The sequence below is a fragment of the Columba livia genome, chromosome 23, assembly GCF_036013475.1.
Source record: "Columba livia isolate bColLiv1 breed racing homer chromosome 23, bColLiv1.pat.W.v2, whole genome shotgun sequence".
NCBI lineage: Eukaryota > Metazoa > Chordata > Aves > Columbiformes > Columbidae > Columba > Columba livia.
The window spans coordinates 5,012,004-5,039,633 of NC_088624.1; the positions used below are offsets into that span (position 1 = coordinate 5,012,004).

At 50.6% G+C, this 27,630-nt stretch overlaps 3 protein-coding genes and 3 long non-coding RNA genes across 6 annotated transcripts; 3 read left to right on the plus strand and 3 right to left on the minus strand.

Annotated features, from left to right (window-relative positions):
• Positions 1 to 1,106: 1,106 nt before the first annotated feature.
• On the minus strand, positions 1,107 to 3,512 carry LOC135576102 (feather keratin 1-like). Its single transcript, XM_065039468.1, has 2 exons — positions 3,483 to 3,512; positions 1,107 to 1,436 (listed from the first exon to the last, which is right to left on the minus strand). The coding sequence occupies exons 1-2, from the start codon at positions 3,510 to 3,512 to the stop codon at positions 1,107 to 1,109; spliced, it is 360 nt and encodes a 119-aa protein (XP_064895540.1).
• A 1,082-nt stretch (positions 3,513 to 4,594) lies between these two features.
• On the plus strand, positions 4,595 to 5,743 carry LOC135576174 (uncharacterized). Its single transcript, XR_010467812.1, has 2 exons — positions 4,595 to 4,625; positions 4,989 to 5,743. It is a non-coding gene; the product is annotated as an uncharacterized LOC135576174 (long non-coding RNA).
• Positions 5,744 to 10,012: 4,269 nt separating this feature from the next.
• LOC135576170 (feather keratin 1-like) lies at positions 10,013 to 11,219 on the minus strand. The gene is made up of 2 exons (XM_065039894.1): positions 11,122 to 11,219; positions 10,013 to 10,774 (listed from the first exon to the last, which is right to left on the minus strand). The coding sequence occupies exon 2, from the start codon at positions 10,751 to 10,753 to the stop codon at positions 10,445 to 10,447; it is 309 nt and encodes a 102-aa protein (XP_064895966.1). The 5' UTR covers positions 10,754 to 10,774; positions 11,122 to 11,219; the 3' UTR covers positions 10,013 to 10,444.
• A 2,270-nt stretch (positions 11,220 to 13,489) lies between these two features.
• On the plus strand, positions 13,490 to 14,955 carry LOC135576172 (uncharacterized). Its single transcript, XR_010467810.1, has 2 exons — positions 13,490 to 13,826; positions 14,189 to 14,955. It is a non-coding gene; the product is annotated as an uncharacterized LOC135576172 (long non-coding RNA).
• A 4,294-nt stretch (positions 14,956 to 19,249) lies between these two features.
• Positions 19,250 to 20,393, minus strand: LOC135576176 (uncharacterized). The gene is made up of 2 exons (XR_010467814.1): positions 20,359 to 20,393; positions 19,250 to 20,011 (listed from the first exon to the last, which is right to left on the minus strand). It is a non-coding gene; the product is annotated as an uncharacterized LOC135576176 (long non-coding RNA).
• A 3,136-nt stretch (positions 20,394 to 23,529) lies between these two features.
• On the plus strand, positions 23,530 to 23,838 carry LOC135576103 (feather keratin 1-like). Its single transcript, XM_065039469.1, has one exon. It carries the CDS (start codon positions 23,530 to 23,532, stop codon positions 23,836 to 23,838), a length of 309 nt encoding a protein of 102 aa, XP_064895541.1.
• Positions 23,839 to 27,630: the final 3,792 nt, after the last annotated feature.

Genomic DNA, 27,630 nt, shown 5'->3' on the forward strand with positions numbered 1-27,630 from the left:
ATGCATATGCTCTGATCCTATGGTCCAGGACAGCGTTTTTGTGCCTTCTTTGCCCACTGGATAGAGGGCCAGCAATGAGGAGAAGGAGCTCAGGTTCCCAGGGGAGAAGACAGGCAGTGTGCAGGAGCTGTCCTGGTTGCTCTGAGTAAGGTAAGAAAAGATTGCAGAAGGCATCTCTGCACCAACTAGAAGATCGTACGATCTGTGCATGCCAGGTCTTGGGACAAATTTTCCCAAAGATGCTGTGACAGTATTTTCCCTTCCTGTTCTCCAGCTTTTCTTTTCCACCTGGTCTTTCCCTCACCCCAAAATTCTACGTCTCAAGGCTGGGGTTAGGACAGGTTCTGCTGGGCTTCCCTGGGACAGTATTGCCTCTGCCTTGTCAATACCACATTAATTCCTCCTTCTCCTGACTACTTGCTTCACAATGTCGAGCTTCCCAAGGAAAAAGAAAAGCCATATTCAACAAAGTGATGGTAGTGACTGAACTGCCTTGTGTTGTTCTACCCCAGTATAACCCACATAGGCGGAGATGTTTAGAAACCAGAGGCTACACCCAAGTCATGACTAAGTATAGTCAATACCAAAGTAGTTGACATTCACTGCACAACCCCAACAATCCCATCCCAGAACCAGGGCTGAGCAACATCTCTCTCCCTGGACATCTTGGGAGAGCATCAGCAGGTGAAAGGACGAGACAAAGACATGGGCTGGAATGCAGAAGAACTTTAATGAGTCAAAAAGAAAGCAAGGTGGCTCTGAGTACTCAGAACACCAGAGGCAGACAGGAGTATGTGACCCATGGCTGTGGTGCAGATCCTTCCCACAGAGGAAGCAGGGCCAGCAGTTCCTCCCTAGGCTGATTTTATTGGGCTCACAGCCCAGGAGAGCACAGGAACAAGGACATGAAAAGGAAGAGGAGACACAGGAAGAGGGATAAGGCAGCACGGGCTGTGCTTTCTGAGAGGGCAGGCTGGCCCTGTCCTTTTGCAAGAGCTGCTGGGGTTGCTCAGCCCTTCTCAAAGGAACAACCTGATGATTTGTCTTCAGTCCAGCCCTATCTGGTGGGTCTCTGGTTTCCTTCCCTAGCGCCATCACCAGCAGATTTAGCAGGGGAAACACCTCCTCGTGCCGCAGATGCCGCTGCCCAAGCCAGAGAGACCAAAGCCCCCGGAGTTGATGGGCACTCCCTGAGAGCTGAGGATGCTGCCAACAGCAGCGGAGGTGGAGGAGCCCACAGCGGTGTTCTGCGGGAAGGAAGTGAGGATGGGGCCGGGCAGGGTCACCACCACAGCTGGGGGCTCAATGACAACTCTGGAGTCCTGGCACTGCTGGACACAGGGCTCATTGCAGCTGTTGGCCAGCGGGGTTGGGCCGCAGGGCTGGCAGGGCAGGCACGGGTTGTAGCAGGACATGTCTTGTGGCTGGAGCTGCACCTGGGAGAGAGGACAGGGGGAGGCTGAGCATGAGGGATGACATAGTATCAGCCTTTGTCTCAACCATGAGAGAGCCAAGGAACAAACTGGAGATGAGAGTTGGAGGCTGTGTAGGTGACCCACAGGCTTTTCCCTCAGAAGAGCCCTTCCAAGAGTGACCAGGGAGATCCCCACGTATCCTATAGCTCAGGAGACACTTCAGCCACACTCCAGAGTCTCTCCTTGTCACACGTTCTGCCCCCTGTCCGCTCCCATGGCAAGCAGCCTCAACACCCTGCATGGGACAAAGGAACAAAGAAACCCCAGAGGAGGAGGAGGAAGAGGAGGAGAATGGTTGTCCGACTCACCTCAGTTCCAAGAAGAGGGAGGCGAGAGGAGTGGATGCGAGAGTGAGGTGCAGGACCCACTTTTATACTGCTCCTGCACCGCCCCAGGCCCACAGTCACTGCACGCGGGCAGTAATTTTCCAACAGACTCACTTCCAAAGCAAAATATCCTAATTAATGACATAGGTTGTGTTTTGGTTTCTGTCAACGCTCCCATTTCAATTCCGAATTTCTGCCATGCCCTCCAGGCCACAGCCTCTCATTTCAAGTACCATATGAGAAGCGCAAGGATTTCCTGTGTGAGAAAACATCGGAACCTGCCAAAAATATGCTCTGTGTAGAGCTCCATGGAGCAGGCTTTTTCCTGACAAATGAGGGGCATTTAGGGGCTCAGGACAATGTCTTATTCCTCCCACTCTCCTCACACCACAATGCACTTTGGCTGTACACTTTGGACCTGACCAGCTACAGACACAATGGCTTGGGCACATTTCCAAACACTCTGGCCACCCTGTGAGCGCCTTGAGCTGTGGGAGTGCCGGCAAGAAGGTCACACTTAGACCAAAGGCCATTAGGGCTTCCAGGAGCTGCGTACTCGGATCCAGCCCAACGGTCAGAGCTGTTTTTCCTGGGGTTGGGATGGAGCTGCCCTGGCCTCAGGGAATTTATCCCAGTGTGGGATACAGGCCTGCAGACAGCATGCACTCCTGGCTTGGGCTCACACCAGAAGCCTGACACACGGCCAATCCAAAACTAGAGTGTGACTTGCCATGGGTAGGGAGAGTCTATCCCAGGAAGCTTGCCTGCTGAAGGCACTCCCTTGGCCTGCTGGGATGCGTCCCAGCTGACTCCATGTCTGCAGGGCAGGGAAGCGCATCGCCTCCTTGAAGTTGTCTCAGAGCTGTTTTTCTACCCAGGTCCCTTCAGATCCCGTCCAGTCCCTGAGCATCCCCAGCACATGGCACTGCAGGGTCCTGACAGCCCTCACTCACTGGGTAGTTTGGGGAGGTTTCTTTGCCTCTCCAATGGTACCGGTTGTTGCTCCAGCAAGAGGAGGGCTTTGGGGCAGTGGAGGGGAGGCCTGCTGATACCCTAATGCCAGGAGATGTTTTTCCTGGTGATACAGGGAATTGACAATTAACTAATGAACACTTAAAGAACTGACACTTGAGAACTAACCCTACCCCACATCACTAAAGACACTTAGAGAGTGTTAACCCTTTAACCCACATCACTATTGCCCAGCCTTGCTTATCTCTGTGTAACTTATTGTTAGAAAAACAGGACTTCACTGACGCCTTGTAAAAATGTTAATCCTTGGATGCATCCTTGATGCATCCTTGGGTGAACTAGATAACAGAAACTTGGGCACAGGACAGGAGCTACACCAGTTTTAACCAGCTCAGCAGTCTGAGTCCCAACCAACTCATCACACCAAACCAAAGGTGACCGTGTACAAAGAAGAAGACCCGGGTTCACGATCACTGTGCAGCTGCAACCAGGAGGGCCGGAGGTGGAGACTATGGAAATGGTCTCCTGAACTCATTGTAATAAGAACCGCCTTCTTGGGGACAGGTTATGAACATGTACAGGCGTTCCTAAAACTTCATGAATACGTAACACTTTACTGCATTTAACCAAGTTCACAGCTACTGTAATTTTACACACGCATTGGGTGAAATGATTCCCTGTTTGTCTGGCGTCATAAAGAAATACATACCTTCCTGATAACCTCAAGGGTTAAGGTCATTCAGCGCCTCACTGGGACCCAGGGATGAGCCCCAGGTGGAGTGGAGATTTCTGCAAGGCTTTTGTTCCTTCTTTTTACTGACAATTCAGGAGAGCTCCTCAGCACCGCCCAGTCTGTTTAGTCAGGGCGATGAAGTTTGTGTGTCTGTTCTCTTCCACCTTTCAAGTCTCTCCCTGATGCTGACCCCTGGCCCTTTGGGCACAGCTACCCAAAGGAGTTCTGTTTTCTGAGACCACCCACATATTTCTTGAACAATCCCCTTATTTAGCATGAAGGATGAGCAGAGGGAGATGAGCCGCCCACTCTTCCCTTGGATGTGAATGGACTGAAGCATAAAACTCCTAACTCGAGACACCTTTGTGCAGTGTGCTGTGTGGCACTAATGAGGTTTCATCGCACTCACCACCAAGACAGATACAGAGACTGTCAGACTGACAAGTGGAGAAATCTTCCCTTCCTTCTGATATTCAAATCTCTTTCTTTCTCTTTCTCTTTCTCTTTCTCTTTCTCTTTCTCTTTCTCTTTCTCTTTCTCTTTCTCTTTCTCTTTCTCTTTCTCTTTCTCTTTCTCTTTCTCTTTCTCTTTCTCTTTCTCTTTCTCTTTCTCTTTCTCTTTCTCTTTCTCTTTCTCTCTCTCTCTCTTCTTTCTCTTTCTCTTTCTCTTTCTCTTTCTCTTTCTCTTTCTCTTTCTCTTTCTCTTTCTCTTTCTCTTTCTGTTTCTCTTTCTCTTTCTCTTTCTCTTTCTCTTTCTCTTTTTCTCTTTCTCTTTCTCTTTCTCTCAAGACTCAAAGGTACCATTGTTTTGACTTTTGTTGTTGAAGTCTTTTGAAATCCTATTTGCTGTCATTCCACTCAGGCATCTCAAGCCAGCACATGAAAGAAGCCTGCATGGCAGAGCAGGCATGTCAGAAACGAGGAAATGAAATGACAGCATTGATGGGCACCAAAATAGAAACTTTACATAGGATACTCTGCTTTGGAAGTGAGTCTGCTGGGAAATTACTGCCCGCGTGCAGTGACTGTGGTCCTGGGGCGGTGCAGGAGCAGTATAAAAGCGGGTCCTTCTCCTGACTCTCTCATCTACTCCTCTTGCCTCCGTCTCCTTGGGATCAAGGTGAGCATGAAGCCCTATCTCCACCTCCTTCCACTCCTCCTCCTTTAAGTTTTCTCATTGCCTTCCTGCCCTTTAGTCCCATGCAGCGTCTTGAGGGTGTTTGTAGTGTGAGAGGGAATTGGTCAGAAAGTGTGACATGGTGCTGTATTGTTGAGGTGTCTCCTTGAGCTGTGGGCAAGTTGGGATCCCCTTGGGCTTCATCGCTCATGGCGGGGCTGCCTGAGGGGAAGGAGAAGTGTGTGTGCCCCCTACACATTGTCCAGCTCTTGTCTGCAGGCCATACCTTGCCTTGCTCATGTTGGGCGTGACAAGCTGTTCCTCACTCATCTCCCCTGTTCTTCTTCCCCCTGCCCTCTCTCCCAGGTGCAGCTCCAGCCACAAGACATGTCCTGCTACAACCCGTGCCTGCCCTGCCAGTCCTCTGGCCCAACCCCGCTGGCCAACAGCTGCAATGAGCCCTGTGTCAGGCAGTGCCAGGACTCTCATGTTACATCCAGCCGTCCCCTGTGGTGGTGACCCTGCCCGGCCCCATCCTCAGCTCTTTCCCGCAGAACACCGCCGTGGGATCCTCCACCTCCGCTGCCGTTGGCAGCATCCTCAGCTCTCAGGAGTGCCCATCAACTCCGGGGCTTGGCCTGTCTGGCTTGGGCAGCGGCATTTGTGGCACGAGGAGGTGTTTCCCCTGCTAAATCTGCTGGTGATGGCCCTGGGGAAGGCCCCCAGGGACACACAAGATGGGACTGGTCTTGGGAGGGAGAACTGGGTTGTTGGTTTCAGAGGGGCTGAGCAACCCTGGCATCTGTTGCAAAAGGACGGGGCCAGTCTGGGCTCTCAGGAAGCACGGCCGATGCCGCCTTTCTCCTCTTCCAGTGCCTCCTGTTCCTCTTGTGTCCTTGTTGTCCTGTGCTCCTCTGGGCTGTGAGTTCCACAAAGTCAGCCTAGGGAGGACCTGCTGGCCGTTCCCCCTCTGTGGGACAGTCAGACGGAGACGTGGTTCAACCTCTTCCACAGCCGTGAGTTACATATTCCTGTCTGCCCCTGGTGCTTCCTGCTCCAGGATCTCCATTCCGATCCACCTCTTTCCCTCTTTTGCCTCATTAAAGTTCTTCTGCACCTGAGCTCATGTCTCTGTGTCATCTTTTCCTCTGCAGATGCTTTCCCAAGGGGCCCAGCGAGAAGAATGGTCTTCAAGAATTATGCTGGGAGGGCTGTTTTTAGTGTGGTTTTGTGGTGGCTTTTGTCACAATTGTGTTTATTCTGACTGGGATGGAATTCTCTTTCCCTACAGCAGTGTTCATAATGCTGTGCTTTGCAGTTGTAGCTGGAAAGGTTCTGATGACAGCACATCTGTGTTTTGGCTTTTGTTGAGCAGTGCTTGCACAGCAGCAAGGTTGTGTCTCCAGCCACACTCCCAAAGGCCAATAGGCTGGTGCTAGGCAAGAGAATGGGATGGGACAAGGCAGGACATCTGCAGGACAGTTGACTCAGAGTGACCAAAGGGACATTCGGTACCATATGACATTGTGCTGAGCAAGAACTGTAAGAGAAATAAGGAGGAAGTGGAGGGGCCGTTCATTATTTGTCCATTCATTTTTCAAAGCAACCACTACATGTACTCTGGCCTTGCTTTGCAGGAATTGGCTGAAAATCACCTCCTGATAGAAAACAGCAAATAAATCTTTTTTACTATGCTTTGCTTGTCTACGTGGCCTCTGCATTTCTTCCTCACACTGCTTGTATCTCAGCCTACAACTCTGTAATATCTGTAATTCTCCATGTCTTGCTCAAGGAGGTGGAAGTAATAGAGCATCTCGGTGGACATCTGGTGACCAGACAAGGTCACGTCACCCCGGTCTTTTTGGTGCTTCCTGTGGGGTTTGAGACAGCAGCAGTTTTGATTTGAGCAGGTTTTAGCTGTAGCAGTTACCAATTTACAGGCCACTGTACAGCAAAGGCAGTTTGCTCACTGAACTGCTTATCTCTTGATTTTGCTGATGTTTGGAACATGTTAATAGAAGCAAATGTTCAGGGCTTTGTCCTGGCATTGGGGCTCTTTCAGTGCTGGGGGAGCTGTCTAGCGGAGAGTAAGAGGAAATTCAGCTCCCTCTTCCCTGAGAAACGGATGTGGGGTTGTTTTCTTGTGTATACCCCTGGGGTTATTGCTTATTCTTTAGTGAGGTGTTTACTGATATTAATTAAAACCGGTGATTTACTGTGAGTTTTGTGGACTCCGGTGTAAAGCTGGGGACAACTCCAAGTTCTTCTGCATCCCAGTCCAAGCCTGTGTGTCATCCTTTTCCCTGCAGACACTGTTCCAAGATACCCATTGAGAGAAACGTTCCTCACGGTGATTCTGGGAAGCAGTTCTTGGGGATGGTTGGGCGGTGGTTGTTAACACGAAGATTTTTCAGTGAACGACTGTGGCCAGTCTTTTCAAAGTACTTGTTCTTCAGAAGGTGCTGAGGCATCGAATTAGTGCTGTGAAGTGGTGGATGATTGCTTTTGCATCACTTGTTATTTCATTTTTTTTTTTCACTTCCCCTCTAGGAGTGTCCTTATCTTGACCCAAAGGTATTTTGCTCTCCTTTTCTTCCAAATCTGCCCCCATACTGTTGGGACAGTGAACGAAGAGAACAGTTGGTAGGTGGTTAATGCTGACTGGGTTCTACACACCACACAGACCCACATGCAGCGCAAGTCGTCCTCATCTTGCTCCTTCCCGTTCTGTGCCCAGAGCTTCCTGGGAATGTTTCTGGAGGGAGGGAGCAGGGAGAGGCACTGGCAGGAGAAGAGGCAGCGGGTTCAGGCTGAATGTCTCCAAGGGCTGTTCAGAATGTCTCTAAAGCAGCGTGGTGAGCAGCAGCAAAGGCTGCAGAGAGGCTTGCAGATGAGGAAAGGAGCTGCTCAACTGCTGTAGGACACAGCTGGACAAGGTGACGCATGTCCAGATAGAACCAGCCCTGTTTTCCCATGAATCCCTCATGCCCTGAGAGGCAGCAGCCCAACAGCAGGGCCAGGCAAAGCTGCTTTTGCAGTAACGCCAGCAAAACAGGTGCAACTCCAGCACTGTTTTTGGGGACCAAGCACACTCATCAGCATCCTGGCCATGGTGACCAGGACCTCAGATAGGAGATACAGGGTAGTGACTCTCCCACTCTTCTCAGCAGCTGGAAGCACCTGCAACACTGCTGTAATGCAAATAAGACGTGATGCAAGAAACACCTTGGCCAAGTGGAGTGTGTTCAGCAGAAGGTGTTCCAGGATGGTGAGGAGCTGGAGCACTTGTGTGGGGAGAAGTGACGGGGGGCACGGGGCTTGCTGAAGACAATATTTGTTGTGAGAATGAAGAGCAGCTTTGGAGTAGCAGTTTTGTGGTCCCACAGAAGACAGATCGAGGCTCAACACAGGCTGTGTGTGGCTGGAGGACTAGAGACAATGGGCTCACGTTCAGACATGAGAGGTTTGTACCTGGTAGGAAGAAAATGGTTTTCAGAAAATGTGGGTCAGGCAGTGAAAGAGGTTTCCCGGGGACATTGTCCAGTCACCCTCCTTGGTCACGGTCACCGTTTACTGCAGGGCGACAACAGACTGTGGCTGATGGTCGTTGTTAACACCCCCTGCCCACCCCATTAAAGCAAGGCAATAGGAGGAAAAGGGAGAGAGATTTGCAAGTTGGGAAGGTTAAAAATGATTTACTAATGCTACTAATAAACAGAGAAAATAATACAAAATATACAAAACCAGTCTTGAATTTCCTGGGGTAATGCTGTGTTTCCCTCCATGGAGCCGGTGTCACTCCAGTGGCTGCATGTGGGAGATTTGAGGGAATTTCTTGAAGTTAATGTGTGGATGGGTTTCTGTTAGATGGAGATTTGTTACCGAACTAGCCAGGCCCAAAGGAATTTCAAGGCCACCTGGGAAAGCTGAAAACAGGAGCTGCTGTGGGAGTGAGGCAGTTCTGCAATAACAGGGCCTCAAGAAGACATAAATCAAGAGACCTATTAGCAGTGAGACTCGGGCGCGTGGGCAGCTCATGAACATAGACAATATCCAATCAGCGAATGCATGCTTGTAGCGTGGATGCGTGATCAGGAAATAACTGCATATATAAGGAGGCTTGTTTCTGTAATAAATTGCTTTGCTTGAATTCATATTGGATTGTGTGGAGTCCATGATTTTTCACCCTCACAGCTGCAGGCCAGGCACCCGGAAGACCTGGGCTGGACTCTTCGACTAACCAGAACTGGATTCAGGGATGCAGGGTCTGGAAGCAGGCCCAGGATAGCAGGCACGACAGGCAGGGTCCTCTTCAGATGCCGGCCATGGTCGAAGAGGACGAGACCCTTGTGATCTCTCACTCTTATAGGGTGTATGATGTGTGTGGGGTGGAATACTCGGTCAATTTTAGTCACCTGTTCTGTTTGCTCCTCCTTGCAAATACACCCCTCTCACTTATGGGACGTGCAATATTTATCAGTAACCTTGACTGCCATAGCAATAAGTGTAAACCTGGGCCTCTCCTGCATGTCATTGCTACCGTTATGAGCTCCAGAGCGAAGAGTGTCAAAAAACACGCAGTCAAATTCAGAAAAGTGCAGTTACTTAGAAGAACTTAGCTGAAAGGAAAATTCACTACAAGAGAAACTAGTCTTGTTTTAAACAAAACCAGGACAGGCACTCATGGCTTGAGACCAATGATCTCTGAAGGTCATTTGCAACTTGATTATGCTCTGATCCTATGGTGCCAGGACAGCCTTTTTGTGCCTTCTTGGCCCACTGGATAGAGGGCCAGCAATGAGGAGAAGGAGCTCAGGTTCTCAGGCAGGAAGACAGGCAGTGTGCAGGAGCTGTCCTGAATGTTCTGAGTAAGGTAAGAAAGGACTGCAGAAGGCATCTCCGCACCTACTAGAAGATCGTACGATCTGTGCACGCCAGGTCTTGGGACAAGTTTTCCCAAAGATGCTGTGGCAGTATTTTCCCTTCCTGTTCTCCAGCTTTTCTTTTCCACCTGGTCTTTCCCTCACCCCAAAATTCTACGTCTCAAGGCTGGGGTTAAGACAGGTTGTCCTGGGCTTTCCTGGGACAGTATTGCTTCTGCCTTGTCAATACCACATTCATTCCTTCTTCTCCTCACTATTGCTTCACAATTTTGAGCTTCCCAAGGAAAAAGAAAAGGTGTATACAACAAAGTGATGGAGTGACTGAACTGCCTTGTGTTGTTCTACCCCAGTATAGCCATGTAGGCAGTGATGTTTAGAAACCAGAGGCTACACTCAAGTCATGACTAAGTACAGTCAATACCAAAGTAGTTGACAATCACTGCACAACCTTCTCCAACAACCTGATCTGAGAACCAGGCCTAAGCATGATGAGAAAAAGGCATGGGCTGGGATGCAGAAGAACTTTAATGAGACAAAAGATAACAAAATAAGGTGGCTCTGAGGGGCAGCTCCAGTAGCCAGAACACCGGGGGCAGACAGGAGTATGTGACCCATGGTTGTGGTACAGATCCAGCCAGGTGTCCATCTGCCTGTCCCACAGAGGGAGGTGGGCCAGCAGGTCCTCCCTAGGCTGGCTTTGTGGGGCTCACAGCCCAGGGGAGCACAAGAGAACAGAGACACAAGAGGGAGAGAAGACATGGGGAGAAGGGAAAGACGGCATGGGCTGTGCTTTCTGAGAGCCCAGGCTGGCCCTGTCTTTTTACAAAGGGTGCTGGGCTTGCTCAGCCCATCTCAAAGGAACAACCTGATGATTTGTCTCCGGTCCAGCCCTATCCTTTAGGTCCCTGGTTTCCTTCCCTAGCGCCATCACCAGCAGCTTTAGCAGGGGAAACACCTCCTCGTGCCGCAGATGCCGCTGCCCAAGCCAGACAGGCCAAAGCCCCCGGAGCTGATGGGCACTCCCTGAGAGCTGAGGATGCTGCCAACAGCAGCGGAGGTGGAGGAGCCCACGGCGGTGTTCTGCGGGAAGGAGCTGAGGATGGGGCCTGGCAGGGTCACCACCACAGCTGGGGGCTCGATGACAACTCTGGAGTCCTGGCACTGCTGGACACAGGGCTCATTGCAGCTGTTGGCCAGCGGGGTTGGGCCGCAGGGCTGGCAGGGCAGGCACGGGTTGTAGCAGGACATGTCTTGTGGCTGGAGCTGCTCCTGGGAGAGAGGACAGGGGGAGGCTGAGCATGAGGGATGGCTGAGTATCAGCCTTTGTCCCAACCGTGAGAGAGCCAAGGAACAAACTGGAGATGAGAGTTGGAGGCTGTGTAAGTGACCCACAGGCTTTTCCCTCAGAAGAGCCCTGCCAAGAGTGACCAGGGAGATCCCCACATATCCCATAGCTCAGGAGAAACTTCAGCCACATTCCAGAGTCTCTCCTTGTCACATGTTCTGCCCCCTGTCCGCTCCCATGGCAAGCAGCCTCAACACCCTGCATGGGACAAAGGAACAAAGAAACCCCAGAGGAGGAGGAGGAAGAGGAGGAGAATGGTTGTCCGACTCACCTCAGTTCCAAGAAGAGGGAGGCGAGAGGAGTGGATGCGAGAGTGAGGTGCAGGACCCACTTTTATACTGCTCCTGCACCGCCCCAGGCCCACAGTCACTGCACGCGGGCAGTAATTTTCCAACAGACTCACTTCCAAAGCAAAATATCCTAATTAATGACATAGGTTGTGTTTTGGTTTTTGTCAACGCTCCCATTTCAATTCCGCATTGCTGCCATGCCCTCCAGGCCACAGCCTCTCATTTCAAGTACCATATGAGAAGCGCAAGGATTTCCTGTGTGAGAAAACATCGGAACCTGCCAAAAATATGCTCTGTGTAGAGCCCCATGGAGCAGGTTTTTTCCTGACAAATGAGGGGCATTTAGGGGCTCAGGACAATGTCTTATTCCTCCCACTCTCCTCACACCACAATGCACTTTGGCTGTACACTTTGGACCTGACCAGCTACAGACACAATGGCTTGGGCACATTTCCAAACATTCTGGCCACCCTGTGAGCCCCTTGAGCTGTGGGAGTGCCGGCAAGACGGTCACACTTAGACCAAAGGCCATTAGGGCTTCCAGGAGCTGCGTACTCAGGTCCAGCCCAGTGGTCAGAGCTGGTTTTCCTGGAGCTGGGATGGAGCTGCCCTGGCCTCAGGGGAATTTATCCCTGTGTGGGATACAGGCCTGCAAGCAGCATGCACTCCTGGCTTGGGCTCACACCAGAAGCCTGACACACGGCCAATCCAAAACTAGAGTGTGACTCAGCATGGGTAGGGAGAGTCTATCCCAGGTAGCTTGCCTGCTGAAGGCACTCCCTTGGCCTGCTGGGATGCGTCCCAGCTGACTCCATGTCTGCAGGGCAGGGAAGCGCATCGCCTCCTTGAAGTTGTCTCAGAGCTGTTTTTCTACCCAGGTCCATTCAGATCCCGTCCAGTCCCTGAGCATCCCCAGCACATGGCACTGCAGGGTCCTGACAGCCCTCACTCACTGGGTAGTTTGGGGAGGTTGCTTTGCCTCTCCAATGGTACCGGTTGTTGCTCCAGCAAGAGGAGGGCTTTGGGGCAGTGGAGGGGAGGCCTGCTGATACCCTAATGCCAGGAGATGTTTTTCCTGGTGATACAGGGAATTGACAATTAACTAATGAACACTTAAAGAACTGACACTTGAGAACTAACCCTACCCCACATCACTAAAGACACTTAGAGAGTGTTAACCCTTTAACCCACATCACTATTGCCCAGCCTTGCTTATCTCTGTGTAACTTATTGTTAGAAAAACAGGACTTCACTGACGCCTTGCAAAAATGGTAATCCTTGGATGCATCCTTGATGCATCCTTGGGTGAACTAGATAACAGAAACTTGGGCACAGGACAGGAGCTACACCAGTTTTAACCAGCTCAGCAGTGTGAGTCCCAACCAACTCATCACACCGAACCAAAGGTGACCGTGTACAAAGAAGAAGACCCGGGTTCACGATCACTGTGCAGCTACAACCAGGAGAGCCGGAGGTGGAGACTATGGAAATGGTCTCCTGAACTCATTGTAATAAGAACCGCCTTCTTGGGGACAGGTTATGAACATGTACAGACGTTAATAAAACTTCATAAATATGTAACACTTTACTGCATTTAACCAAGTTCACAGCTATTGTAATTTTACACAGGCATTGGGTGAAATGATTCTCTGTTTGTCCGGCGTCATAAAGAAATACATACCTTCCTGATAACCTCAAGGGTTAAGGTCATTCAGCGCCTCACTGGGACCCAGGGATGAGCCCCAGGTGGAGTGGAGATTTCTGCAAGGCTTTTGTTCCTTCTTTTTACTGACAATTCAGGAGAGCTCCTCAGCACCGCCCAGTCTGTTTAGTCAGGGCGATGAAGTTTGTGTGTCTGTTCTCTTCCACCTTTCAAGTCTCTCCCTGCTGCTGACCCTTGGCCCTTTGGGCACAGCTACCCAAAGGAGTTCTGTTTTCTGAGACCACCCACATATTTCTTGAACAATCCCCTTATTTAGCATGAAGGATGAGCAGAGGGAGGATGTGAGCTGCCCACTCTTCTCTTGGATGTGAATGGACTGAAGCATAAAACTCCTAACTCGAGACAACTTTGTGCAGTGTGCTGTGTGGCACTAATGAAGTTTCATCGCACTCACCACCAAGACAGATACAGAGACTGTCAGACTGACAAGTGGAGAAATCTTCCCTTCCTTCTGATATTCAAATCTCTTTCTTTCTCTTTCTCTTTCTCTTTCTCTTTCTCTTTCTCTTTCTCTTTCTCTTTCTCTTTCTCTTTCTCTTTCTCTTTCTCTTTCTCTTTCTCTTTCTCTTTCTCTTTCTCTTTCTCTTTCTCTTTCTCTTTCTCTTTCTCTTTCTCTTTCTCTTTCTCTCAACACTCAAAGGTACCATTGTTTTGAGTTTTGTTGTTGAAGTCTTTTGAAATCCTGTTTGCTGTCATTCCACTCAGGCATCTCAAGCCAGCACATGAAAGAAGCCTGCATGGCAGAGCAGGCATGTCAGAAATGAGGAAATGAAATGACAGCATTGATGGGCACCAAAATAGAAACTTTACATAGGATACTCTGCTTTGGAAGTGAGTCTGCTGGGAAATTACTGCCCGCGTGCAGTGACTGTGGTCCTGGGGCGGTGCAGGAGCAGTATAAAAGCGGGTCCTTCTCCTGACTCTCTCATCCACTCCTCTTGCCTCCGTCTCCTTGGGATCAAGGTGAGTATGAAGCCCTATCTCCACCTCCTTCCACTCCTCCTCCTTTAAGTTTTCTCATTGCATTCCTGCCCTTTAGTCCCATGCAGCGTCTTGAGGGTGTTTGTAGTGTGAGAGGGAATTGGTCAGAAAGTGTGACATGGTGCTGTATTGTTGAGGTGTCTCCTTGAGCTGTGGGCAAGTTGGGATCCCCTTGGGTTTCATCGCTCATGGCGGGGCTGCCTGAGGGGAAGGAGAAGTGTGTGTGGCCCCTACACATTGTCCAGCTCTTGTCTGCAGGCCATACCTGGCCTTGCTCATGTTGGGGTGACAAGCTGTTCCTCACTCATCTCCCCTGTTCTTCTTCCCCCTGCCCTCTCTCCCAGGTGCAGCTCCAGCCACAAGACATGTCCTGCTACAACCCGTGCCTGCCCTGCCAGTCCTCTGGCCCAACCCCGCTGGCCAACAGCTGCAATGAGCCCTGTGTCAGGCAGTGCCAGGACTCCCATGTTTACATCCAGCCGTCCCCTGTGGTGGTGACCCTGCCCGGCCCCATCCTCAGCTCCTTCCCGCAGAACACCGCCGTGGGCTCCTCCACCTCCGCTGCCGTTGGCAGCATCCTCAGCTCTCAGGGAGTGCCCATCAACTCCGGGGGCTTTGGCCTGTCTGGCTTGGGCAGCGGCATCTGTGGCACGAGGAGGTGTTTCCCCTGCTAAAGCTGCTGGTGATGGCCCTGGGGAAGGACCGCAGGGACACACAAGATGGGACTGGTCTTGGGAGGGAGAACTGGGTTGTTGGTTTCAGAGGGGCTGAGCAACCCTGGTATCTGTTGCAAAGGGACGGGGCCAGTCTGGGCTCTCAGGAAGCACGGCCCATGCCGATTTTCTCCTCTTCCAGTGCCTTCTGTTCCTCTTGTGTCCTTGTTGTCCTGTGCTCCTCTGGGCTGTGAGTTCCACAAAGTCAGCCTAGGGAGGACCTGCTGGCCGTTCCCCCTCTGTGGGACAGTCAGACGGAGACCTGGTTCAACCTCTTCCACAGCCATAAGTTACAGATTCCTGTCTGCCCCTGGTGCTTCCTGCTCCAGGATCTCCATTCCGATCCACCGATCCACCTCTTTCTCTCTTTTGCCTCATTAAAGTTCTTCTGCACCTGAGCTCATGTCTCTGTGTCATCTTTTCCTGTGCAGATGCTTTCCCAAGGTGCCCAGGGAGAAGAATGGTCTTCAAGAATTGTGCTGGGAGGGCTGTTTTTGGTGTGGTTTTTTGGTGGCTTTTGGCACAATTGTGTTTATTCTGACTGGGATGGAATTCTCTTTCCCTACAGCAGTGTTCATAATGCTGTGCTTTGCAGTTGTAGCTGGAAAGGTTCTGATGACAGCACATCTGTGTTTTGGCTTTTGTTGAGCAGTGCTTGCACAGCAGCAAGGTTGTGTCTCCAGCCACACTCCCAAAGGCCAATAGGCTGGTGCTAGGCAAGAGAATGGGATGGGACAAGGCAGGACATCTGCAGGACAGTTGACTCAGAGTGACCAAAGGGACATTCGGTACCATATGACATTGTGCTGAGCAAGAACTGTAAGAGAAATAAGGAGGAAGTGGAGGGGCCGTTCATTATTTGTCCATTCATTTTTCAAAGCAACCACTACATGTACTCTGGCCTTGCTTTGCAGGAATTGGCTGAAAATCACCTCCTGATAGAAAACAGCAAATAAATCTTTTTTACTCTGCTTTGCTTGTCTACGTGGCCTCTGCATTTCTTCCTCACACTGCTTGTATCTCAGCCTACAACTCTGTAATATCTGTAATTCTCCATGTCTTGCTCAAGGAGGTGGAAGTAATAGAGCATCTCGGTGGACATCTGGTGACCAGACAAGGTCACGTCACCCCGGTCTTTTTGGTGCTTCCTGTGGGGTTTGAGACAGCAGCACTTTTGATTTGAGCAGGTTTTAGCTGTAGCAGTTACCAATTTACAGGCCACTGTACAGCAAAGGCAGTTTGCTCACTGAACTGCTTATCTCTTGATTTTACTGATGTTTGGAACATATTAATAGAAGCAAATGTTCTGGGCTTTGTCCTGGCATTGGGGCCCTTTCAGTGCTGGGGGAGCTGTCTAGCGGAGAGTAAGAGGAAATTCAGCTCCCTCTTCCCTGAGGAACGTATGTGGGGTTGTTTTCTTGTGTATACCCCTGGGGTTATTGCTTATTCTTTAGTGAGGTGTTTACTGATATTAATTAAAACTGGTGATTTACTGTGAGTTTTGTGGATTCTAGTGTAAAGCTGGGGGCAACTCCAAGTTCTTCTGCATCCCAGTCCAAGCCTGTGTGTCATCCTTTTCCCTGCAGACACTGTTCCAAGATACCCATTGAGAGAAACGTTCCTCACGGTGATTCTGGGAAGCATTTCTTGGGGATGGTTGGGCGGTGGTTGTTAACACGAAGATTTTTCAGTGAATGACTGTGGCCAGTCTTTTCAAAGTACTTGTTCTTCAGAAGGTGCTGAGGCATCGATCTAGTGCTGTGAAGTGGTGGATGATTGCTTTTGCATCACTTGTTATTTCATTTTTTTTTTTCACTTCCCCTCTAGGAGTGTCCTTATCTTGACCGAAATGTATTTTGCTCTCCTTTTCTTCCAAATCTGCCCCCATACTGTTGGGACAGTGAACGAAGAGAACAGTTGGTAGGTGGTTAATGCTGACTGGGTTCTACACACCACACAGACCCACATGCAGCGCAAGTCGTCCTCATCTTGCTCCTTCCCGTTCTGTGCCCAGAGCTTCCTGGGAATGTTTCTGGAGGGAGGGAGCAGGGAGAGGCACTGGCAGGAGAAGAGGCAGCGGGTTCAGGCTGAGTGTCTCCAAGGGCTGTTGAGAATGTCTCTAAAGCAGCGTGGTGAGCAGCAGCAAAGGCTGCAGAGAGGCTTGCAGATGAGGAAAGGAGCTGCTCAACTGCTGTAGGACACAGCTGGACAAGGTGACGCATGTCCAGATAGAACCAGCCCTATTTCCCCATGAATCCCTCATGCCCTGAGAGGCAGCAGCCCAACAGCAGGGCCAGGCAAAGGTGCTTTTACAGTAACGCCAGCAAAACAGGTCCAACTCCAGCACTGTTTTTGGGGACCAAGCACACTCATCAGCATCCTGGCCATGGTGACCAGGACCTCAGATAGGAGATACAGGGTAGTGACTCTCCCACTCTTCTCAGCACCTGGAAGCACCTGCAACACTGCTGTAATGCAAGTAAGACGTGATGCAAGAAACACCTTGGCCAAGTGGAGTGTGTTCAGCAGAAGGTGTTTCAGGATGGTGAGGAGCTGGAGCACTTGTGTGGGGAGCAGTGACGGGGGGCACGGGGCTTGCTGAAGACAATATTTGTTGTGAGAATGAAGAGCAGCTTTGGAGTAGCAGTGTTGAGGTCCCACAGAAGACAGATCGAGGCTCAACACTGGCTGTGTGTGGCTGGAGGACTAGAGACAATGGGCTCACGTTCAGACATGAGAGGTTTGTACCTGGTAGGAAGAAAATGGTTTTCAGAAAAGGTGGGTCAGGCAGTGAAAGAGGTTTCCCGGGGACATTGTCCAGTCACCCTCCTTGGTCACGGTCACCGTTTACTGCAGGGCGACAATAGACTGTGACTGCAGGGCGACAATAGACTGTGGCAGATGGTCTTTATGAACACCCCCTGCCCACCCCATTAATGCAAGGCAATAGGAGGAAAAGGGAGAGAGATTTGCAAGTTGGGAAGGTTAAAAATGATTTACTTATGCTACTAATAAACAGAGAAAATAATACAAAATATACAAAACCAGTCTTGAATTTCCTGGGGTAATGCTGTGTTTCCCACTATGGAGCCGGTGTCACTCCAGTGGCTGCATGTGGGAGATTTGAGGGAATTTCTTGAAGTTAATGTGTGGATAGGTTTTTGTTAGATGGAGATTTGTTACTGAACTAGCCAGGCCCAAAGGAATTTCAAGGCCACCTGGGAAAGCTGAAAACAGGAGCTGCTGTGGGAGTGAGGCAGTTCTGCAATAACAGGGCATCAAGAAGACATAAATCAAGAGACCTATTAGCAGTGAGACTCGGGCGCGTGGGCAGCTCATGAACATAGACAATATCCAATCAGCGAATGCATGCTTGTAGCGTGGATGCGTGATCAGGAAATAACTGCATATATAAGGAGGCTTGTTTCTGTAATAAATGGCTTTGCTTGAATTCATATTGGATTGTGTGGAGTCCATGATTTTTCACCCTCGCAGCTGCAGGACAGGCACATGGAAGACCTGGGCTGGACTCCTCGACTAACCAGAACTGGATTCAGAGATGCAGGGTCTGGAACCAGGCCCAGGATAGCAGGCACGACAGGCAGGGTCCTCTTCAGATGCCGGCCATGGTCGAAGAGGACGAGACCCTTGTGATCTCTCACTCTTATAGGGTGTATGATGTGTGTGGGGTATAATACTCGGTCAATTTTAGTCACCTGTTCTGTTTGATCCTCCTTGCAAATACACCCCTCTCACTTATGGGACGTGCAATATTTATCAGTAACCTTGACTGCCATAGCAATAAGTGTAAACCTGGGCCTCTCCTGCATGTCATTGCTACCGTTATGAGCTCCAGAGCGAAGAGTGTCAAAAAACACGCAGTCAAATTCAGAAAAGTGCAGTTACTTAGGAGAACTTAGCTGAAAGGAAAATTCACTACAAGAGAAACTAGTCTTGTTTTAAACAAAACCAGGACAGGCACTCATGGCTTGAGACCAATGATCTCTGAAGGTCATTTGCAACTTGATTATGCTCTGATCCTATGGTGCCAGGACAGCCTTTTTGTGCCTTCTTGGCCCACTGGATAGAGGGCCAGCAATGAGGAGAAGGAGCTCAGGTTCTCAGGCAAGAAGACAGGCAGTGTGCAGGAGCTGTCCTGAATGTTCTGAGTAAGGTAAGAAAGGACTGCAGAAGGCATCTCCGCACCTACTAGAAGATCGTACGATCTGTGCACACCAGGTCTTGGGACAAGTTTTCCCAAAGATGCTGTGGCAGTATTTTCCCTTCCTGTTCTCCAGCTTTTCTTTTCCACCTGGTCTTTCCCTCACCCCAAAATTCTACGTCTCAAGGCTGGGGTTAAGACAGGTTCTCCTGGGCTTTCCTGGGACAGTATTGCCTCTGCCTTGTCAATACCACATTCATTCCTCCTTCTCCTCACTATTGCTTCACAATTTTGAGCTTCCCAAGGAAAAAGAAAAGGTGTATACAACAAAGTGATGGAGTGACTGAACTGCCTTGTGTTGTTCTACCCCAGTATAGCCCACGTAGGCAGAGATGTTTAGAAACCAGAGGCTACACTCAAGTCATGACTAAGTATAGTCAATACCAAAGTAGTCGACAATCACTGCACAACCTTCTCCAACAACCTGATCTGAGAACCAGGCCTGTGCATGATGAGAAAAAGGCATGGGCTGGGATGCAGAAGAACTTTAATGAGACAAAAGAAAACAAAATAAGGTGGCTCTGAGGGGCAGCTCCAGTAGCCAGAACACTGGGGGCAGACAGGAGTATGTGACCCATGGTTGCGGTACAGATCCAGCCAGGTGTCCATCTGCCTGTCCCACAGAGGGAGGAGGGCCAGCAGGTCCTCCCTAGGCTGGCTTTGTGGGGCTCACAGCCCAGAGGAGCACAAGAGAACAGAGACACAAGAGGGAGAGAAGACATGGGGAGAAGGGAAAGACGGCATGGGCTGTGCTTTCTGAGAGCCCAGGCTGGCCCTGTCTTTTTACAAAGGGTGCTGGGCTTGCTCAGCCCATCTGAAAGGAGCAACCTGATGATTTGTCTCCGGTCCAGCCCTATCCTTTAGGTCCCTGGTTTCCTTCCCCAGCGCCATCACCAGCAGCTTTAGCAGGGGAAACACCTCCTCGTGCCACAGATGCCGCTGCCCAAGCCAGACAGGCCAAAGCCCCCGGAGCTGATGGGCACTCCCTGAGAGCTGAGGATGCTGCCAACAGCAGCGGAGGTGGAGGAGCCTACGGCGGTGTTCTGCGGGAAGGAGCTGAGGATGGGGCCGGGCAGGGTCACCACCACAGCTGGGGGCTCGATGACAACTCTGGAGTCCTGGCACTGCTGGACACAGGGCTCATTGCAGCTGTTGGCCAGCGGGGTTGTGCCGCAGGGCTGGCAGGGCAGGCACGGGTTGTAGCAGGACATGTCTTGTGGCTGGAGCTGCTCCTGGGAGAGAGGACAGGGGGAGGCTGAGCATGAGGGATGACATAGTATCAGCCTTTGTCCCAACCATGAGAGAGCCAAGGAACAAACTGGAGATGAGAGTTGGAGGCTGTGTAGGTGACCCACAGGCTTTTCCCTCAGAAGAGCCCTGCCAAGAGTGACCAGGGAGATCCCCACGTATCCCATAGCTCAAGAGACACTTCAGCCACACTCCAGAGTCTCTCCTTGTCACACGTTCTGCCCCCTCTCTGCTCCCATGGCAAGCAGCCTCAACACCCTGCATGGGACAAAGGAACAAAGAAACCCCAGAGGAGGAGGAGGAAGAGGAGGAGAATGGTTGTCCGACTCACCTCAGTTCCAAGAAGAGGGAGGCGAGAGGAGTGGATGCGAGAGTGAGGTGCAGGACCCACTTTTATACTGCTCCTGCACCGCCCCAGGCCCACAGTCACTGCACGCGGGCAGTAATTTTCCAGCAGACTCACTTCCAAAGCAAAATATCCTAATTAATGACATAAGATGTGTTTTGGTTTCTGTCAACGCTCCCATTTCAATTCCGCATTGCTGCCATGCCCTCCAGGCCACAGCCTCTCATTTCAAGTACCATAGGGGAAGCGCAAGGATTTCCTGTGTGAGAAAACATCGGAACCTGCCAAAAATATGCTCTGTGTAGAGCCCCATGGAGCAAGTTTTTTCCTGACAAATGAGGGGCGTTTAGGGGCTCAGGACAATGTCTTATTCCTCCCACTCTCCTCACACCACAATGCACTTTGGCTGTACACTTTGGACCTGACCAGCTACAGACACAATGGCTTGGGCACATTTCCAAACACTCTGGCCACCCTGTGAGCCCTTTGAGCTGTGGGAGTGCTGGCAAGACGGTCACACTTAGACCAAAGGCCATTAGGGCTTCCAGGAGCTGCGTACTCAGGTCCAGCCCAATGGTCAGAGCTGTTTTTCCTAGGGTTGGGATGGAGCTGCCCTGGCCTCAGGGAAATTTATCCCTGTGTGGGATACAGGCCTGCAGACAGCATGCACTCCTGGCTTGGACTCACACCAGAAGCCTGACACACGGCCAATCCAAAACTAGAGTGTGACTCAGCATGGGTAGGGAGAGTCTGTCCCAGGTAGCTTGCCTGCTGAAGGCACTCCCTTGGCCTGCTGGGATGCGTCCCAGCTGACTCCATGTCTGCAGGGCAGGGAAGCGCATCGCCTCCTTGAAGTTGTCTCAGAGCTGTTTTTCTACCCAGGTCCCTTCAGATCCCGTCCAGTCCCTGAGCATCCCCAGCACATGGCACTGCAGGGTCCTGACAGCCCTCACTCACTGGGTAGTTTGGGGAGGTTGCTTTGCCTTTCCAATGGTACCGGTTGTTGCTCCAGCAAGAGGAGGGCTTTGGGGCAGTGGAGGGGAGGCCTGCTGATACCCTAATGCCAGGAGATGTTTTTCCTGGTGATACAGGGAATTGACAATTAACTAATGAACACTTAAAGAACTGACACTTGAGAACTAACCCTACCCCACATCACTAAAGACACTTAGATAGTGTTAACCCTTTAACCCACATCACTATTGCCCAGCCTTGCTTATCTCTGTGTAACTTATTGTTAGAAAAACAGGACTTCACTGACGCCTTGCAAAAATGGTAATCCTTGGATGCATCCTTGATGCATCCTTGGGTGAACTAGATAACAGAAACTTGGGCACAGGACAGGAGCTACACCAGTTTTAACCAGCTCAGCAGTCTGAGTCCCAACCAACTCATCACACCAAACCAAAGGTGACCGTGTACAAAGAAGAAGACCCGGGTTCACGATCACTGTGCAGCTGCAACCAGGAGAGCCGGAGGTGGAGACTATGGAAATGGTCTCCTGAACTCATTGTAATAAGAACCGCCTTCTTGGGGACAGGTTATGAACATGTACAGGCGTTCCTAAAACTTCATGAATACGTAACATTTTACTGCATTTAACCAAGTTCACAGCTACTGTAATTTTACACACGCATTGGGTGAAATGATTCCACGTTTGTCCGGCATCATAAAGAAATACATACCTTCCTTATAACCTCAAGGGTTAAGGTCATTCAGCGCCTCACTGGGACCCAGGGATGAGCCCCAGGTGGAGTGGAGATTTCTGCAAGGCTTTTGTTCCTTCTTTTTACTGACAATTCAGGAGAGCTCCTCAGCACCGCCCAGTCTGTTTGGCCAGGACGATGAAGTTTGTGTGTCTGTTCTCTTCCACCCTTCAAGTCTCTCCCTGATGCTGACCCCTGGCCCTTTGGGCACAGCTACCCAAAAGAGTTCTGTTTTCTGAGACCACCCACATATTTCTTGAACAATCCCCTTATTTAGCATGAAGGATGAGCAGAGGGAGATGAGCCGCCCACTCTTCCCTTGGATGTGAATGGACTGAAGCATAAAACTCCTAACTCGAGACACCTTTGTGCAGTGTGCTGTGTGGCACTAATGAGGTTTCATCGCACTCACCACCAAGACAGATACAGAGACTGTCAGACTGACAAGTGGAGAAATCTTCCCTTCCTTCTGATATTCAAATCTCTTTCTTTCTCTTTCTCTTTCTCTTTCTCTTTCTCTTTCTCTTTCTCTTTCTCTTTCTCTTTCTCTTTCTCTTTCTCTTTCTCTTTCTCTTTCTCTTTCTCTTTCTCTTTCTCTTTCTCTTTCTCTTGCTCTTGCTCTTGCTCTTTCTCTTTCTCTTGCTCTTTCTCTCTCTCTCTTGCTCTTGCTCTTGCTCTTGCTCTTGCTCTTGCTCTTGCTCTTGCTCTTGCTCTTGCTCTTGCTCTTTCTCTCAACACTCAAAGGTACCATTGTTTTGAGTTTTGTTGTTGAAGTCTTTTGAAATCCTGTTTGCTGTCATTCCACTCAGGCATCTCAAGCCAGCACATGAAAGAAGCCTGCATGGCAGAGCAGGCATGTCAGAAATGAGGAAATGAAATGACAGCATTGATGGGCACCAAAATAGAAACTTTACATAGGATACTCTGCTTTGGAAGTGAGTCTGCTGGGAAATTACTGCCCGCGTGCAGTGACTGTGGTCCTGGGGCGGTGCAGGAGCAGTACAAAAGCGGGTCCTCCTCCTGACTCTCTCATCCACTCCTCTTGCCTCCGTCTCCTTGGGATCAAGGTGAGTAGGAAGCCCTATCTCCACCTCCTTCCACTCCTCCTCCTTTAAGTTTTCTCATTGCATTCCTGCCCTTTAGTCCCATGCAGCGTCTTGAGGGTGTTTGTAGTGTGAGAGGGAATTGGTCAGAAAGTGTGACATGGTGCTGTATTGTTGAGGTGTCTCCTTGAGCTGTGGGCAAGTTGGGATCCCCTTGGGCTTCATCGCTCATGGTGGGGGTGCCTGAGGAGATGGAGAAGTGTGTGTGGCCCCTACACATTGTCCAGCTCTTGTCTGCAGGCCATACCTTGCCTTGCTCATGTTGGGGTGACAAGCTGTTCCTCACTCATCTCCCCTGTTCTTCTTCCCCCTGCCCTCTCTCCCAGGTGCAGCTCCAGCCACAAGACATGTCCTGCTACAACCCGTGCCTGCCCTGCCAGTCCTCTGGCCCAACCCCGCTGGCCAACAGCTGCAATGAGCCCTGTGTCAGGCAGTGCCAGGACTCCCATGTTTACATCCAGCCGTCCCCTGTGGTGGTGACCCTGCCCGGCCCCATCCTCAGCTCCTTCCCGCAGAACACCGCCGTGGGATCCTCCACCTCCGCTGCCGTTGGCAGCATCCTCAGCTCTCAGGGAGTGCCCATCAACTCCGGGGGCTTTGGCCTGTCTGGCTTGGGCAGCGGCATTTGTGGCACGAGGAGGTGTTTCCCCTGCTAAAGCTGCTGGTGATGGCCCTGGGGAAGGCCCCCAGGGACACACAAGATGGGACTGGTCTTGGGAGGGAGAACTGGGTTGTTGGTTTCAGAGGGGCTGAGCAACCCTGGTATCTGTTGCAAAGGGACGGGGCCAGTCTGGGCTCTCAGGAAGCACGGCCCATGCCGATTTTCTCCTCTTCCAGTGCCTTCTGTTCCTCTTGTGTCCTTGTTGTCCTGTGCTCCTCTGGGCTGTGAGTTCCACAAAGTCAGCCTAGGGAGGACCTGCTGGCCGTTCCCCCTCTGTGGGACAGTCAGACGGAGACCTGGTTCAACCTCTTCCACAGCCGTGAGTTACAGATTCCTGTCTGCCCCTGGTGCTTCCTGCTCCAGGATCTCCATTCCAATCCACATCTTTCCCTCTTTTGCCTCATTAAAGTTCTTCTGCACCTGAGCTCATGTCTCTGTGTCATCTTTTCCTCTGCAGATGCTTTCCCAAGGTGCCCAGGGAGAAGAATGGTCTTCAAGAATTATGCTGGGAGGGCTGTTTTTAGTGTGCTTGTGTGGTGGCTTTTGGCACAATTGTGTTTATTCTGACTGGGATGGAATTCTCTTTCCCTACAGCAGTGTTCATAATGCTGTGCTTTGCAGTTGTAGCTGGAAAGGTTCTGATGACAGCACATCTGTGTTTTGGCTTTTGTTGAGCAGTGCTTGCACAGCAGCAAGGTTGTGTCTCCAGCCACACTCCCAAAGGCCAATAGGCTGGTGCTAGGCAAGAGAATGGGATGGGACAAGGCAGGACATCTGCAGGACAGTTGACTCAGAGTGACCAAAGGGACATTCGGTACCATATGACGTTGTGCTGAGCAAGAACTGTAAGAGAAATAAGGAGGAAGTGGAGGGGCCGTTCATTATTTGTCCATTCATTTTTCAAAGCAACCACTACATGTACTCTGGCCTTGCTTTGCGGGAATTGGCTGAAAATCACCTCCTGATAGAAAACAGCAGATAAATCTTTTTTACTATGCTTTGCTTGTCTACGTGGCCTCTGCATTTCTTCCTCACACTGCTTGTATCTCAGCCTACAACTCTGTAATGTCTGTAATTCTCCATGTCTTGCTCAAGGAGGTGGAAGTAATAGAACATCTCGGTGGACATCTGGTGACCAGACAAGGTCACGTCACCCCGGTCTTTTTGGTGCTTCCTGTGGGGTTTGAGACAGCAGCACTTTTGATTTGAGCAGGTTTTAGCTGTAGCAGTTACCAATTTACAGGCCACTGTACAGCAAAGGCAGTTTGCTCACTGAACTGCTTATCTCTCGATTTTGCTGATGTTTGGAACATGTTAATAGACGCAAATGTTCTGGGCTTTGTCCTGGCATTGGGGCCCTTTCAGTGCTGGGGGAGCTGTCTAGCGGAGAGGAAGAGGAAATTCAGCTCCCTCTTCCCTGAGAAACGGATGTGGGGTTGTTTTCTTGTGTATACCCCTGGGGTTATTGCTTATTCTTTAGTGAGGTGTTTACTGATACTAATTAAAACCGGTGATTTACTGTGAGTTTTGTGGACTCCGGTGTAAAGCTGGGGACAACTCCAAGTTCTTCTGCATCCCAGTCCAAGCCTGTGTGTCATCCTTTTCCCTGCAGACACTGTTCCAAGATACCCATTGAGAGAAACGTTCCTCACGGTGATTCTGGGAAGCATTTCTTGGGGATGGTTGGGCGGTGGTTGTTAACACGAAGATTTTTGATGTGAACGACTGTGGCCAGTCTTTTCAAAGTACTTGTTCTTCAGAAGGTGCTGAGGCATCGAGCTGGTGCTGTGAAGTGGTGGATGATTGCTTTTGCATCACTTGTTATTTCGTTTTTTTTTTTTTCACTTCCCCTCTAGGAGTGTCCTTATCTTGACCCAAAGGTATTTTGCTCTCCTTTTCTTCCAAATCTGCCCCCATACTGTTGGGACAGTGAACGAAGAGAACAGTTGGTAGGTGGTTAATGCTGACTGGGTTCTACACACCACACAGACCCACATGCACCCACATGCACCCACCTGTCCTCATCTTGCTCCTTCCCGTTCTGTGCCCAGAGCTTCCTGGGAATGTTTCTGGAGGGAGGGAGCAGGGAGAGGCACTGGCAGGAGAAGAGGCAGCGGGTTCAGGCTGAGTGTCTCCAAGGGCTGTTGAGAATGTCTCTAAAGCAGCGTGGTGAGCAGCAGCAAAGGCTGCAGAGAGGCTTGCAGATGAGGAAAGGAGCTGCTCAACTGCTGTAGGACACAGCTGGACAAGGTGACGCATGTCCAGATAGAACCAGCCCTATTTCCCCATGAATCCCTCATGCCCTGAGAGGCAGCAGCCCAACAGCAGGGCCAGGCAAAGCTGCTTTTGCAGTAACGCCAGCAAAACACGTGCAACTCCAGCACTGTTTTTGGGGACCAAGCACAATCATCAGCATCCTGGCCATGGTGACCAGGACCTCAGATAGGAGATACAGGGTAGTGACTATCCCACTCTTCTCAGCACCTGGAAGCACCTGCAACACTGCTGTAATGCAAGTAAGACGTGATGCAAGAAACACCTTGGCCAAGTGGAGTGTGTTCAGCAGAAGGTGTTCCAGGATGGTGAGGAGCTGGAGCACTTGTGTGGGGAGCAGTGACGGGGGGCACGGGGCTTGCTGAAGACAATATTTGTTGTGAGAATGAAGAGCAGCTTTGGAGTAGCAGTGTTGTGGTCCCACAGAAGACAGATCGAGGCTCAACACTGGCTGTGTGTGGCTGGAGGACTAGAGACAATGGGCTCACGTTCAGACATGAGAGGTTTGTACCTGGTAGGAAGAAAATGGTTTTCAGAAAAGGTGGGTCAGGCAGTGAAAGAGGTTTCCCGGGGACATTGTCCAGTCACCCTCCTTGGACACGGTCACCGTTTACTGCAGGGTGACAATAGACTGTGGCAGATGGTCTTTGTGAACACCCCCTGCCCACCCCATTAATGCAAGGCAATAGGAGGAAAAGGGAGAGAGATTTGCAAGTTGGGAAGGTTAAAAATGATTTACTAATGCTACTAATAAACAGAGAAAATAATACAATATATACAAAACCAGTCTTGAATTTCCTGGGGTAATGCTGTGTTTCCCACCATGGAGCCAGTGTCACTCCAGTGGCTGCATGTGGGAGATTTGAGGGAATTTCTTGAAGTTAATGTGTGGATGGGTTTCTGTTAGATGGAGATTTGTTACCGAACTAGCCAGGCCCAAAGGAATTTCAAGGCCACCTGGGAAAGCTGAAAACAGGAGCTGCTGTGGGAGTGAGGCAGTTCTGCAATAACAGGGCCTCAAGAAGACATAAATCAAGAGACCTATTAGCAGTGAGACTCGGGCGCGTGGGCAGCTCATGAACATAGACAATATCCAATCAGCGAATGCATGCTTGTAGCGTGTCCTATCATTGGTTGTCACCGAGAAGAGCCTGGCTCCATCCTCCTGACACTCACCCTTTCCATATTGATCCCTATGAATGAGTCCCTCCTCAGACTCGTCTTGTCCAGCTCCAGAGCCCCAGCTCCCTCAGCCTTTCCTCACACGGGAGATGCTCCACTCCCTTCAGCATCTTGGTGGCTGCGCTGGACTCTCTCCAGCAGTTCTCTGCCCTGCTGGAACTGAGGGGCCCAGAACTGGACACAATATTCCAGATGTTGTCTCACCAGGGCAGAGTAGAGGTGCAGGAAAACCTCTCTACACCTACTGACCACCCCCTTCTAACCCACCCCAGGTACCATTGGCTTCCTGGCCACAAGGGCCCCCTGCTGGCTCATGGTCACCCTCCTGTCC

What these genes read in the sequence shown, in the direction of transcription:
- LOC135576170 (XM_065039894.1), bottom strand. Translation starts at nt 10,753, where the DNA reads ATGTCCTGCTACAACCCGTGCCTGCCCTGCCAGCCCTGCGGCCCAACC.
- LOC135576102 (XM_065039468.1), bottom strand. Translation starts at nt 3,512, where the DNA reads ATGACCTTAACCCTTGAGGTTATCAGGAAG. An exon ending in CCCTTGAGGTTATCAGGAAG is followed by an intron (nt 1,437 to 3,482) that starts GTATGTATTTCT and finishes CCTCTCTCCCAG; the next exon opens with GTGCAGCTCCAGCCACAAGA.
- LOC135576103 (XM_065039469.1), top strand. Translation starts at nt 23,530, where the DNA reads ATGTCCTGCTACAACCCGTGCCTGCCCTGCCAGTCCTCTGGCCCAACC.